Raw genomic sequence first — 15,516 nt, forward strand, 5'->3', positions numbered from 1 at the left:
CTGCGGCGTACCTACGCGCCTATAAGATCCGCGCCCTTCCACCACGCGCATTGGAACATTTACCGAGATGCCCCTAAACCTCCGAATCCCGAAGGATGACACGTTTCTCAGGAACGTTTCGAGCAAAGTCCTTCCCTCGTTCTGTTTGCTATTTTTCTTTTTTTTTTTTTTTCGTTTCATTTTATTTTTTTCACCTTTTTCCAGTCGATCCTTTGAAATTCCCGAAAATTCAATTCCCTTTCCTTGCTGCTTTTTCTTTCATCTGTTTTTTTTTTTTTTTTTTTCTCACCCTCTCTCTTTTTACTCTTACACACTCTTCATTTTCGAAAGTATTGACTGAATTTTCATTCTTTATTTGGTTTCCTCTTTTCTTTTTTTTTTCCCGCCTTATTGCTTTATTTTCCTACTCCCTGACCTTCCCCCGTCAACCTCCGATGGCGAAGTAGCGCCACCTTTTCGTCGTCGCGATCTGAGTGAAATATACCGACGAAATGGACGAAAGGATCTGAAAAAGGTCTTGGCACCGAGAGCCAAAGACATTCTACGCTCGGTACCTACCAGCGGAAATCCCGGTGTACAAAGAGGATGCTGCTTTGATGTTTTCTTTCCTAAGATTTCTTAGGAGCTGAGATTTGAAAAAAAAACTACACAGCAAGGCGAAAAGAAAAGGAAAACCCACGCGACTTTACCCGCTTGACGAAACACCAGAGAGAACTAGCGAGCGACCGAAAGGCGGAGCTTTACTTCGCGGCTCCGCGAATCAACGACATCTTAATAATTTTTTCGCAGCACTTACTCACGGTCCGTTACTTCCAGCGATGCGAAAAATGAACGGCTGCGAGAGAAGCAACAACGTGAAAGGAAGAACATCGAACGAAAAAAAAGAAAGAAAATTCTTTTTTTCTTTAAATAAAAATGAAAATAAATTAATACCGAGAGAGAAACGACTAAGAAACGGTAGGAAATTTATGAAAATAAGCGTACAATGTAAATTATTTCCGCGTCGTCGGCAGCAGGTACTCTCTTTTTCTCATCGTCAATTGACACTCTCGGCTCATCCCGTCTTTTTCATTTCGCCGCACGAGTACACTCGAGAAGAAGAGACATAAAAATGAATAAAATACCACTTTACTACCCCTGCAGCTCCAGATCTTTACCTTCATTTACATTCCACGAGTAAGGAATCGGTGCCCTGCGGGCGTTGCGACGATCCGATGTAAAATAATAATAATAATAACAACAACAACAACAACACCAACAACAACAACAACAAAAACAATAATAATAATAATAGCAATAATAATAATAAGATACTCGCTTTCGCTCCGCAGTTGAAACGAATGGTCGAATATCTGGGACGTAACGGGAAATTCTGGCTTGTCCTGGAAGATTCGCGAAAATGTTGCCGGGCGTCTATATTGTCGCCTGACGGTACTCAGCATTGCGAAGACAGCCTAGGTATACACAAGTAACAAAGCGGTCCCTGCAATTTCTTACCGTAACGAAAGATAAATGGATACCAAGGACGGGGCATTCTCGAAACAAACAACAACGCACGATTCAGCACCCGCAACATCCCCAAAGATCGCTCGAGGTGTGCACGCTATTATGTATCAACGTATCACCGTCATCCGCACCCTGCGATGATGGATCAGGAAGGATCCGGAGCCCCGTTCTTGTCCTCGGACTAAGAATGCCTGGGTGAGAAATATGACCGTGGGATTGACAAACGCGAAATACGCGGAGAACTTCGACACGAGGTTGGAAATTATTCCGGATAATCGGCGATAACTTGAAAAATCATCAATCTTTTATTTTAAAAGTTCGACCTTTAATCATTTAGCTATCGAATTATCAAACTGAAAATTAATTAACCAAGATAAAATGTTGATGTCAAACGATTCATTTACTTAAGCAAACCGCGCAGATTTTTAAGAACCGTCAAAGTTATTATAATATGTATCAACGATCGATCTTACTTCATTAGAATTAACGGTTTTAATTATTTTTCCACGCGGAGGAAAAAGTTACGTCAGTATAAATCTGCAACTCAATTTCAGCGTGTCTTTTACAAGCCTTGATTTTTTTCTTTGATTATTCAATTAATTTTTTTCCCCGGAGTGTAGGTGTGACGAATCATAAAAAAATTAAAACGTTGTTCAAAGTAAAAAAAAAAAAAAACAAAAAACAAACTGATAGAGTACACGGGGAGTATCTCGCCTTGGGATTTTCCACCGAATTCTCCTTCATTTTCGTTTTGCCACCCCGCAGACGACTCGGCTAATTTTCTTCGCGTAGACAGCTGCGTATACGTGCAAAGTGCCGCAGACTTGAAAATTGGGAAAGAGGAGAGTAGTGGTTAGAAATAAATAACGTTGAAAAAGAAAAAAAAAAAAAGAAACAGGAAAGAAAAGAAAAAGAAAAACCAAGCGAGGCTGAAAATGCGGCACGAGAAAGATGGAACCGTTGGGTTTTTGCGATCGTCCGACGCGGCGTCTAATTTTCCTCATTCTCTCCCCTCTCTCTTTATTTCCCCCACGACTTTCCCAAACCCGTCGTACGTACCTAAATTCTCCTGTCCGCGCACTGCGCGCAGTATTATTTTTCTAACGAGCGACAAATATGCGAGGTAAGCTAAATTCGCGGTCTCAACTCGCGGACGACTTTAATCGCACCGCGAGAGGTAAGCTCACTTAAATGCTAAGTTGGCGTATAAATCTACGGATGAAACTCACCGGATTAAATTCCCCGCGCACAGTTTGTAATTTGTACGCAGGCTCTTGCCGAGATTAAAATGCAAATCTAAATCTTAATATGAAATAAGTCTGAAATATCGTTATATATATATATTTTGACAAGACCGCAGTGACGTCCCTCCGTTCCTCCATCTCTCCACCCCCCCCCTTTATCCCTGAAAATCTAAATCATCGGTATACTCACAGAGTTTGCAGATTGATGATCGTGTAGTGGGCCAAGTAAGTGTGACGATACAACTGCAACGAAAGAAATGAATTAAATCATTACAAAACGCTTGTTTCAATTCGCATTATTAAGCTTTCATGATTACGCGTTCTTATCCTAAATGCTAAAAAAAAAAAAATTGTGTATACGAAAAATTTCTCGCAGGTTTATCAAAACGGCGCGAAGAACAAGGAGAGGGTTTATTTCCTCGTACGGGAGTGTTAAAAGCGCGTGACGTAAGCGACGCACGCCATTCGTTACACGAATCCGGTGTGCTGAGGGTAATTGAAAGAACCGACGAGAGTTGGTAATTATCGGGCATCTGTCGACGCGGTGTACACAACGAGGTTGTACAATACCTTTATCCACGTGTGAATGAATGGAGGGGGAATCGATAAGGGTCCCGGAATTCTGAGCAACCTACACCACCTACGACGGCGACGACGACGACGATGTAATAACTTTGTGGCAACCTGAAATTAATTACGTCTTCTAATTGCAAATACTTGTTCCCTTTGTTCGACGTCGATGTCAAATTTCGTAAAACTATAGGTCACGCCAGAATTCATTATAATGGAATTTCCAAATTCCAGCTGCAGAGGATTTGGCCACTTGCTAGGATTTCACAATTTGTATATTAACAAATTCCAGGATCGCTTCGTCCTTTGTCTTTTTATTCCAACAGTATCAAGCGCGTCGTGGCAAAAATCCTGATACGAAAAACTTGACCTTCGTCTGAAATTACCTGCACATTTAATCAATGATACCTACTACGTTCATAACTGATGAATTCTCTCGAGAAGATACATCGAATTTTCAATTCATTCGCACAATATTAAACGCTTCGTTAGGCCCCGTTTGTTGATGCAATATTTTCATCTGCCATACAAATAAGAGATCTCGTACTGAAAATCATGGTTGTCTCTACATCTGACAATAAGGATTTATGGGTTGCAAATTTCAATTTCATCGTTTATCGTAAATAAACAATATTTTCATCTCAGAAGTCGAAACCCTGAAAATTTGAATGGAGAAAACAACGCGCGAACATAGACAACAGGTTTGTTGGAAGGTTCCTGAGAGGTGATTAAAATAGCAACAGGATGCTTTTTTCTCCAGCAGCTGAGAAAAGAATGAAATGCGTGGGGTCTCTACGGCCCCCACGAGCCTAAAATCAAGGCTTAACCAAGTTCTCGTATTTATTTCTCACCGTGGTAGCGAATAACGGAAGTCTTTTCTCCGTTTCGCGACTACTTCGAAATGCACTTTATCTAAATCGTGGATCTCTACGGATTGTCCGGGGAGTGATAAACGCCAAATTTAATATCACCGTCGATCTATATGTCATATTAAATGCATGCATATATATATATGTGTGTGTGTGTGTGTGTATATAATATTCTCGTCTCGAGGGTGATATTCTGTGACGCTATTTTACCTCCATCAACTCTTTCTGTGCAGAGAGTCATAAATCACGTTATTATACCCTGCTATGTAACGAGGGTAGCTATATACATTGTGTATATGTATGTATATATATATATATATATATATATATATATATATATATATATATATATATATATATATACACAATATATATATATATATTTATATTTATATTTATACATGTATATAGTATAAAGTCTGGCTGCGCCGCCGATTTCGGTTTAGGTATTGGGCATAATAGACAGTATCGATGCTTCTATATCCAGGTGAATTCAAATTTATGTGCTAACGCGGCGACCGATAGCAGCCAAGTAAAATCGGGGTTCATCGTTTCGTGTAAATAACGAAATATCGGCGATTCCCAGGCCCCGCAAAGCGCGCCGCTTCGCAATATATATGCTGCTCCATGTTTCAACCGCGGACAGCAAGTGTCAATTAACGTGTCAAAACTGATAGTCATAGACTCCGACAACAGGTCCACATATGACATACAGCTGCGGAATACAGAACGGTAACGGTAACCTCGTATGAATTCAGAAGCAGCAAAACAATAATAAACCGTTGTTCGATAAGTCTTTTTCGTTTAACAATACCTATAACGTATGTTCGCGATTTAAATGAACGAAGAAGCAGAAAAAACAAAGTAAAAGGAAAGAAAAACTTTGGCGAAGAAATAACAAAGTATAGGAAAAAAAATAAAATAAAAAATAACAGCCCAGCAATTGTCTTGAGATAATGTTCAAAGTGGCTAATAAATGATACCGTTGGTGAAACAGAGCGGGCTCGGGGTAAAATTAATTAGAAAAACGACGCGTCCCTGGAGTGTAATTAAAGGCGTGTGGTAATTAATCTCGGGGGGAAGAGATGGAGGGGGGGGGGGGGGGGGGGGGAAATTGCCGAATGAAAGTGCTCCTCCTCCGATGTGATGAAATATTATGCGATAGGTCAAGGGTGCGCGCTTACAGCTATATACCGAGGGAAGAGCTGAGTGATTGGTTTCGTTGTATTGGCATTTTCGATGGCAAAATAAGGTACGCAGGCTTCTCTCTGTCCGGGGTCCACCTTTCATTGAGATAAAGGGGAAAATAAATGGGAAGGGAAGGGAAGCGTTGGAAGGAAATTCATACAGATTTGACATCCTCTGCATTTACTTGCAAAGTGAAGTGTTCCCAAGGATTCGCGCGTTGGAATCTAGCAACGTGAATGGAATAATACATCGCAGTTGCGAAACATTTTAGTCTTTTTACTTTTTTATGCAACGAACAATTTCTCACGACAAATTTCAAAAGCTCTTCTTTTCCGAGAAATTTGTACGCGATCAAAGCCAGAATAGTTGCGCGTTATTCCACAGTATTGACTGGCACCAATTTAGAGATTGGTTTCCGACGAGTCTAGAATCGATGAAAGACGAACGGACGAACGGAACGACCGAATGAATGAATGAATGAATGAATGAATGAATGAACGAACGAACGAACGGATGGATCGACGAATGAATGATATATGCGTCTGGAATACGAGATCCCGAGGTGAATTCCTCTTTTACGACTACTTTAAAAGTAAAAAATATTCATAGCTACTCTCGCGATGCAGTTGCGCGCGGAAAGTCGTGAAATGCTGATTGGATATATTCAAATATTTAAGTACATTTCAAACTAGGATTTTCAAACTAATCCCAACGTTCGCCGAAAAGCATTCAAGCCCGGCTAACCTTGTTACAGATATTTTACTCGAGGAATATTTTGAGGAGGATTCCGATCGGAGGACGAACTTGCCACAAAGATTTTCAAAAGCTTTCATCGCACCCTGAAACTGAAGCCGAAAAAAGTTACGGATTATTCTCAGGAAAGCTCAGAGAAGGAATCTGCAGATTTAGACACTGTAGGCAATACACGTCGGATAAAGAAAATACTACTGTAAGTTTCAAACAGATATCGGTAATCACTGACCCCGGAAAGTTCGGGGAAGTTATGGAGGCCCTATATCCTTAAAGGTGGCGTGCTTGTACCGAGTCCGGCAAAGTTCCGATAGGGATGCTCGATAAGGGAAGCGGACCGAGATCAGAAATTGAATGAAAAAAAAACTAAGCTTTTTCAACGCCGACCTATACAGGCGGTGGTACCTTTAATACCCAGACCGGTCCAAGCTGTGGTATCCGATCTAATCGTTCGATCTCCTGGTGATCATCCCTCCCCGTCGTTGAAAAACGATCGACGTATAGGGTACCTATAAACCAAAAGCAATAGACCGCGAAGAGTCTGCGCGCGGTTTTGTGGTACTTGAGCGTTCACGCCACCCGCCAGTTCTCCCATGATTTATACCAATAGCTCTCTTGGATACCAGGTATTTCGATTGGAAATTTGCCAAACTTGAGAAAGACCGCACTTAAACGTGCAGTGCTTTCAGACTTTGAGGGTAATAACAACGCATTTTCCCTGAGTGGACTGAAATTTTGCAAGTCGGCTGCGTTGCGCTGCCCACGAACGAATGTTTTACCTTTTTAGTTTTTCATTGAAAAACTCGTCGCTACCCGTAGAATAATAATCATTTGACCGATTCGTTCGTTGCCAAGTGTGAAAGTCTTCGTTTATGACAGTATGCTTCGGGTGACGATCCTCCACGTTGGACCCTGCGAAAATGACTTAGATCAAATGGCCCCCCGTTTGTCAATTCCGACCGTGTAATCCCCCTCCTCGATATCTCAATAACAAAACTGTCCGAAATGAAATATTCATCTTCCATTCGTTCGCCAACCTTCTTCTTCATCGCGTTATCCGCTGTCTTGCGTTCGGCTCTCGAACTTTCGACTTTCGACTTTCATGTCATGAGCGAAGGCTAATACAGCAGGAGCAGCGAGGAGTGAATTACCTCAGCAGGGTGCGTGGGGCGGGATTGACCCCCGAAGGAACGTGCGGCCAACGGAGCGGGACGTAAGTCGTCCTCGTGGCAAAGCCCGGGGTCCCAAGGTGGACAATGGGACGATAATTTCTCTGGTACTGTCAGCGGATTTATGCGAGGTGGTGTAACGTGCCGAGGTTTGGGTCAACTGGACAGAGGCTACGTGCCTGCGTGTCCGTAATAACGTTTCTCTCCCGAACGTGCGGAGTCACGTTATACCTACTCCGGTTCCATTAAGGGGACCGGTACGAAGCCCCCGGCTCCTCGGAGCTTTGAAAAATGAGGAGCTTTCGAGGATCCACGTGAAAGCATATCGGAGCTTGTCGATTTTTCCCTAATTAATGGAATGCTGTGTCCCAGCTCGCGCGTTTTGCATATACATGGAAAATTGAAAATCGATCGTAAAAACCACCATCCTACCTCTTCATCGAACGAAACGAGCATACTCGTATACACACCGAGCTTTTCGCATCCATCATTGAGCACTCGTTAAATTTTCCGTAGGATTTTTTCCATTCTTATTCCTCCTGGTCGGACTATCTGTATCCGGAGGCATGATATTCTCCTTCCGAGATAAATAACAGCTCAAAAACAATTAAATCATACGTTTACATTTGTAGGTAAAATTTCAATTTACAGCCTCATATTTAACGACGGATTCTGTGAAATCACACTAATACTCAAACAAGAAAATTAATCAATGGATATAGAATTATTACTGTCTGTTAGATGCTTATGGCAAGTCAACGATCAAACAAGTATCCGAGATCAAATAAATCTTTGCTTGACCATACGTATTAAATGAGAAATTTGGTTAGTTAAATTGAATATATCATATCAACTTGTAATTTTAAAGTCGTATAATACATACGCAACTTAACCTTGAAACCATTGTACAAACACATGTCTACAAACATGTTGGTACTTGGAATATAAGTCATCAATCTTGAAATTAGCTTCGAGTCAGAGTTAAGAGATGAAGAGATGATAAACACCTGTCAAACAATTTTCGTTTGTATTTATGTTCCGTAACCTGATGATGATCGGCTGGGCCCGGTCAAAGGCTCGCAAGACACAACTTTTGCAATAAACTATTCTATAACAACCGAAATCGACTAATTCTTCTTTCATACATCCCTCACGGTCGCTAACTTGAAATTAAACTGAATTTCGTTAGACGGGAGCAAACCTTTTACCGATTCCAATTCCAACACCACATAAGCCAAACAATTCATCGAAATGGAATGGAACGGGCCGGACCTAACAAGTATGGCTGTGTCGAACCGGGTTTTGATTTGTATCAGTGGGACAGGTATAACTATCGGAAATTTGCCGTGGTGCCCGGAGGAGTTAGAGTAGGGACAGAGGTGGCATGCAAACAAACAAACAAACACACACACACACACACACACACACAAGCAAGCACGTATACAAGGTGGGCGTGCACACGTGTCCTACGATACTGCATAAATCACTCGCGACGCGGACCGGAAACCCTTTGGGCGTTTTCGAGGGCGCAGCAGGAAGCTGGACATGTCGAAAGGTTATGTTCGAGAGGATGCGGAATACGGATTATTACGGAATATCGAAGATGCACTGAGAGAGAAATTGAACGAGATGGGCCCGTATATAATTGTATTCGACGACATTTACCCAAGGCTCGCGTAACCAACGACGCCCATTCGGTTTATCGAGTAGGTCACGCCATGTGTGTTACACATTATGCCTGCATCCGTATTATGGCTAATAACGGCCGAACGGGCAAATAGAACGGATCGAGACACGGCCGATAAATTGTGAGATCATTTACAAGAGCGCATCGTTTCGCAACTGTGTGACAAAGAGCTCGTATCATTGAGGTACCTTCTTCTCTCCTTGATGACAAATTTTTTTGTTTCCTTGTCGTCAAACGATACCACCGACAGCTGTCATTTTATACAAATACGATAATCAGAGAGATATTCAGGAAAAAAAATAGCGTGGATATATAAATATAAGCTATGGAGATTTTCATTAAATTCTGCAGTGTCGAAGCGATATGAAAACTTTGTTCATCGCGGTGGAATGTCAACTTTCAATTCAACCCTGTATAACTGTATAGAAAACTCCGGTGTAGCATGGGATAAACTTGTTTATTGAAAACTTGATATTACACGGGAGAAGTCAATGAAACCGAGTTTGCGAAGAATAGAAGAAAGTTAGAGATATAAGATGAAATTGCTGAAACTAAGAGAACCACTGCTGTAGTTATTAAATATTAATTGTTCATTTTCTTGCAGGATTTGGAGATTTGCATTATTTCAAAAAATTCAACGAATATATCTGTACAAATGTCTGTAAAAGAAAAATATGTATTTTTAACGTAATGAATTCTACTCCTACGTTACATGGTATAAAAACTTTGGGCTCGGTCATGTGTGAAACCCTGAAATGATTATTCAGTTGAGAGTGAAGAAAAAAAAAAAAAAAAAAAGGAACAGAGATATGTTTGCGGTTATACCCGCTAATGGATTTTTCATGCAGGAAAAAACAGTCGTATTTGATCTCCGGAGTGTAATATATATATATATATATATATATGGCAAAGATGCGTTAAACTAACTTTTTCGTAAAATGTTATTTGAGCCGATCAAACCTGGTAGTGAGAAATACGAAGGAAAGAGATTCTCGGTTTTGGTCGAATTTCAGTTGAATGGAAATGGGCAGATAGAAATTGAGAGGACTCTACGGGTATATAGAATCGCTGCGGCAAGTTTTAAACTTATTATTTCCCACCTCGTACCCGCAGCAACTTCGTAATCGCGGTTGATCGGAAGTTGTTGAAAACGGAAGTCGATGGCGACTTACTACTACCACTACCGCTGTTTGAGTGCAGGGTGATTGTCCAGGAAAATAGACCGCACCGAATCGCACGGTAACAGGTTTCCTACTATTCAAAATCCGTTTCCGTTGTCGGAACGTGATGGAAAAAAAGAAAACGAACAGAGAGAAAAAGGGTGACGGTGCGAAACCGCGCCCGAAGGGCATTCCGGCAAATGAATAGGTCCGGGTCCGCGATCAAATTTTCAATGTAAAAAAGGGCGGTCTCATCCATCGGAGGCTCTGAAGCGTAGTGCCTGCATTGATTGATACCAAAGTTATAAGCGCATACCGCGCGATTTATAGGTGAAAATTTCGAGCGATTTCAGCAACCCTGAAAACCCGTAACAACGGTGATAAAAAAAAGCCATTGAAACTTGTTTCGAAAGTATAACGAAACACCAGCCTCGTTTGCCTTACCGAATTTTCGTCTTCGGGGTGAAATTTTTTCGGGGCAAGCAGTTCGAGATAGGTACGGAAACAAATGAGTGGGAATAAAAAAAAAATAAATAAATAAATAAAAAGCAGAAGGAAAAGGAAAATAAATAATGGAAGTACCACATCCAGCTGGCGGTAACGAGTCGGTGCTGTGTAGGGTAGTTTTAAAAAGTATAAGAAGAAAATTACCGGACGCGGGAGGATCCTCCTCGAGTAATATAACATTTCGCGAAGAAAAAAGATAAAAGTGAAAAAGGATGTACGTGCACACATATACATTGTATATATGTACATGCAGTGCGTGTTTGTGTGCGGAGGCGCGTATATATGAGTATGTACGCATTTCAGAATCCGAAGCGAAAAGTTTTGACTTTGAAATTGATTTGCTCAATTTTCTAACACGTTGCCTCTAAAGCGAGATCCCCGCAGCTGTTGGCTTCAACGGATTATTGGAAAAGCATTTATAATGCTTTGAACAAAGTTAAAAGAAACGGAGAGTGAAAAAAAGAAGACGACGTCAAGGGGGGAGGGGGGGGGGGGGGCAGGGAGGATGAAAAAACAATATGAATAATAAAACAAAGTTGCGAGTGGTGAAGGAAAAATGCAGGCAATAGGAAACGTGACTTCGTTTAATCGCGAGTGATCACCGGGATTAAAATTATTCGTACACATTCAGCGGTAATCCTTCTACAGTTTCATTTCTCTTTCTCGTTTTATCCTGACGCGTAATATGAAGTTGACAGTAATCGCATTTTCCTCGAAACGAAGCGACAGGTCCCGGAGATAACGGCGAAAAATATTTTCAAAGAATTTCACTAATTCGAACGTGGGAATCCTCCGGACTGCCGTCTCTCCCCCTCTCTCTCTCTCTCTCTCTCTCTCTCTCTCTCTCTCTCTCTCTCTCTCTCTCTCTCTCTCTCTCTCTCTTGAATCTCTTTCCCGCTCTTTTATCGCTCGTTTACATCTGCAGCACAGGATGGCACCCTTTAGACCCTTACTTTTTTCATTTTCACCGTCTCTAACCCTCAGCAAGAATTTCTCGCGATGCCTCTTTTACCCCGAATTTTCAATTCTCGAAAAATTGCGAGAAAGTGGGTGAAAAATATTTTATACACCGCGTCGATTGATCAGCGTCAGAATTATTAAAAAAAAAATAAATAAAAAATTCAATACAGTTGAAGCAATGACTGGTAAAAATATCGATTTCTACCCGGTGCACAAACTCCGGTAATGGCCAGCTTTGTGTTGGTAGAAAATTGAGATGATTTATTCACATTTCATTTTTCCTCGTTTCTTTTCCATCCAGTCCGAAGACCCGACACTGCATACGTAGTTCGGTTAGAAAATTACAAAATTTATTGGAAAATTATTATACCGGGACAATATCTTGAAACTTGAAAATCAACCGCGCATGCGCCAAATAATTCAATGTCATTGGTCGGCGAAATCTTTCCGCAGCGATATTCTTGTCTGCAATGCAGGCGGGCCAACCTACGAAAAATGTGTACGTTTGAATTTTCAAAGAGCATAATAAGCATTGAATTCCGACCGTTCTCTGAAGAATCAACTTTCCGACCCAGTAACAAATGCTTCCCAAACCTTTCCGAGTCACTACCTCAATTATTTAAGATTCTAACTTCGAAAATTCGTATCGACTACATTGCCGCCGGAATCAGTTTGACAGCTGAAACTCGGGATGGCCAGCCTGCGCGAACAGCCGATAAAACTCGCGCATGCGCGGCTGATTTTAAAGTTTCAAGAGATTGTCCCGGTACACTTACTAGGCAAAAACTCTCAGCAATATTAAAACTCGTTGGATAAACATAGATGTTTTTTTTCCGAGAGACACGAGCCTGAGGGATGGCCGTTCGATGGATATAACACGATGAACACTGAGCGAAGCGTCGTGAATTCGGTTATCGGGCAAGCTCGGCTTTAGAGGCATCGGATCGAAGGGATGCGCGATAATTGTCTTTGAAGATAGCGGAGGGAGCGAGTAGTCCGGGTAAGGTAGGTACTTAATGGAGCAATATCATTACCGTATCTAAATTGCAGCTACAGGCCTAGCAAGCGGTAGCCCCATTGTCTATTCGAGGTTCAAACCTTTGTTGGTATTCAAACAACGCCACTTCTCGCCCTCCGCCGTGTCACCGTCAGAATCCAGATTCTGGTTCGTACAGTTAGGAAAATAAACAGAAACGGTTCCCCGTTCGACAGCATCACGTATTCGATGAGCCACCCTTACAGCTCCATGCCCTACAGCCCCAGCCAGATCCTCGATTCCCGCCACATCCTTCCGACATCTCATCCGTATCGTGTCGCCCCGCCTTGAATGATGACAAACGCACGAAGAGTCCGGGAAAACGTATCGCAGTCCGGAGTCTAGACAGTCCAGGAAATTACGAAAAACGAACACTCGTGCCGACCGGTAGAACCAAGGCGAAGAAATATTTATAACACGGGAGGATCCTGGCACGATCACGAATGTCCTTTGACGCGCGACGCTCCTCTCATTCCGTGAAATCCAGGATTATACCTACCCCGAGCAAACAGAACGTCGCGCTGTTTTTGCTGCTCGTTCTACGAAGTGGATGGAAACTTTTACTACGCTCATCGGTAAACGCGATCTATCACGTCGTAGTGCAATTCAATTAGCCGAGCGTGTGCTCGACAAGCGTAAATATGCATTTTGCGAATCGGAAATCGAGCCAAGGCGGAGCGTTCTCAACGCATCAAAAAATTGTTCGCGTTTAACAAAGATCAGTAATCAGATACAGTTCATAAATAGCGAACACTTTTCAAAACTACGTTTACAAGAATTCCGTCATGCAGGATTCCAAGAGCCCTCGAGCAACGGAGGAAAACTTGAAAGGTGAAAAGAACATTTCATAATTAATACTCGTGTATCGGGTCGTAGAATTGAAAAGTTGAAAAGCGATTTCTATATACAACACGATTAAAAGTACGGAGTGATCGAAGTTATAATTGTCCTGAACTCGGCGTACCCGACAGGAGTCCAACGCGTCGTCCATGGTCTCCTTGAAAGATCCCGGTGCTTTTCACAGGCGAGGATTCGGCCGATTGAACGAATTTGTATCGACTGGTCCACACGAGCAGAAGGGAGACGAAGAGAGCTTGCGGAACGGTCACCGACTCCGTAATGCAGGCACGTATATCCCACTACACCCGCATATGGTGTGGGAGAGTGGCGGGCTGCCGGTGTTGGTCAGACGGTGCGGAATTGCTAGTGGTAATACCCAACGTACTGCCGTTTGCCACAGAGCACTGCGGCAAATCCGCGGTGCGAAAGCTTCGCCTTCGGCGTGGAGCCAGTCAAACGGCTAATCCCTCCCATATACATGCCCATGGGAAAGGGATCGAGCAGTGACAATGTCTGGCGACAGCACGATCCGGTCGTGCCCACATGTTCCGTTCCTGCAGGTCCTGTGACGTACCTTCATTACCGACAGATAGACAGTTAGATAGACAGACGGATAGATAGATGAATATATAGACGACCAATGTCGTGTATATTGTGGGAATATTTGCCGTGCGGGTCAATTATATCAGATTCTGTACGACAAAGCGCCGAAGCGGGATCAATGGTCGAAGAACGACTGGCTACAGGTTTTGCGAGAACGAAGGATGCGATGGAACGTTACGATGGTTGACTCGAGTGAACAGCTCGTATATACTTAGGTGTAAATATGACATTGGCAAGAATTTTTGTAGAAGAAGAAGCTCAGAGAGCTTGGCTCTGACTTTCGATTTGTTCCTTTGTCAAAGAACGACACATCCGAATGTCTGCGGGCCACTTACCGAGTGCCGAAGAAGAACATGACCGGAGTTTGAGATTTTCATCGATCCGTGATGTTCGACTACCAGGACGCACATGGGGATAGGCGTGTAATTACGAACCAGCCGGAAGACGCGCCATTGGTCTTGATCCGGACAATTGAGGTCTACCCGTTCTAACCGACGTGTTTAATACCCATTTTGTAATTAGCGTGTTTCGCCGGGGAAATCAATCAAAGCACAACTGTTCCAACTGTCGTTTCCGTGAGTCGGATGTCGTATATAGAAACTGCTACCGAGTCGAGGCTGAGTTTCGGCTCTTATTATTATTCGGTCAGAGTACTTCCAATTGTTAGTGCCAAATTAGGGGGACAAGTTCTCGGAGAGTTGGGAGAAGATATTTTGGCCTATCCGTAGCTGCGTAGACGCCGGTAATTTACGACGGGCGATCGTTGTTCGGGGATATTAGTTTCATTGTGGCCAAAGCGGTGGAATATGATCGATCCGAAGTATACTCGACATTAAGGTTTTTTCGATTTAACGTCCGGGACATGTCGCAGTCAAGAATGATTTTTACGTGATACACAAGAGACGAAACTGGATGTTTCGCCTTGCGGGTAGTGTCATCTCAAGACTTCGAAAATGTTTGGAATAAATGTTTCGTCAATCATGGTTTGGAGTATGAAGAGAAAATGTTTGAAAGTAGGATTGGAAATTACGTTCGATGTTGCTGGGTACACGGAATCCTGCCTCCTTGACTAAAAGCTTGGAAGTTTCCAAGTGAAAACTCTATTTGCCCCTGAGCCAAGAGAAACACGTTTCCAAAGTATGTGCCTGCAGCTAGGAACGCCGTTACGTCGCTAAACCGTAAGCAAATATTACCAAAGTTCTTGACGTTTGAACTTGGATGATAAAACCGATACATATCTATCTTCCTTTACTCGCTGACGTTTGTCTACGTATAATAGTATCCGATTCGATTTTATAAACACACTATTACCTCGACGTCGAGAGGCGAGAAAATGGAAAATAGAAAAGTGAAAATAAATTGTGCCAGAATTTTCGCGAACGACGATAAGTGAAAGAAGAAAATTCAATTTCTCACCGCGGTACGAG

General features: G+C 42.4%; 1 protein-coding gene across 9 annotated transcripts in view; it reads right to left on the reverse strand.

Annotated features, from left to right (window-relative positions):
- Positions 1–15,516, reverse strand: part of LOC107225987 (venom dipeptidyl peptidase 4) — a 212,444-nt gene that overhangs the window by 27,269 nt on the left and 169,659 nt on the right. For all 9 annotated transcript variants that reach the window (XM_046730474.1, XM_046730476.1, XM_046730475.1 and 6 more), the window contains exon 6: positions 2,941–2,993. In XM_046730474.1, the coding sequence (XP_046586430.1) occupies positions 2,941–2,993 (53 nt within the window). The remainder of the gene's footprint in view (positions 1–2,940; positions 2,994–15,516) is intronic.

The sequence above is a fragment of the Neodiprion lecontei genome, chromosome 2 (assembly GCF_021901455.1).
Source record: "Neodiprion lecontei isolate iyNeoLeco1 chromosome 2, iyNeoLeco1.1, whole genome shotgun sequence".
In the NCBI taxonomy this organism is placed as follows: Eukaryota; Metazoa; Arthropoda; class Insecta; order Hymenoptera; family Diprionidae; genus Neodiprion; species Neodiprion lecontei.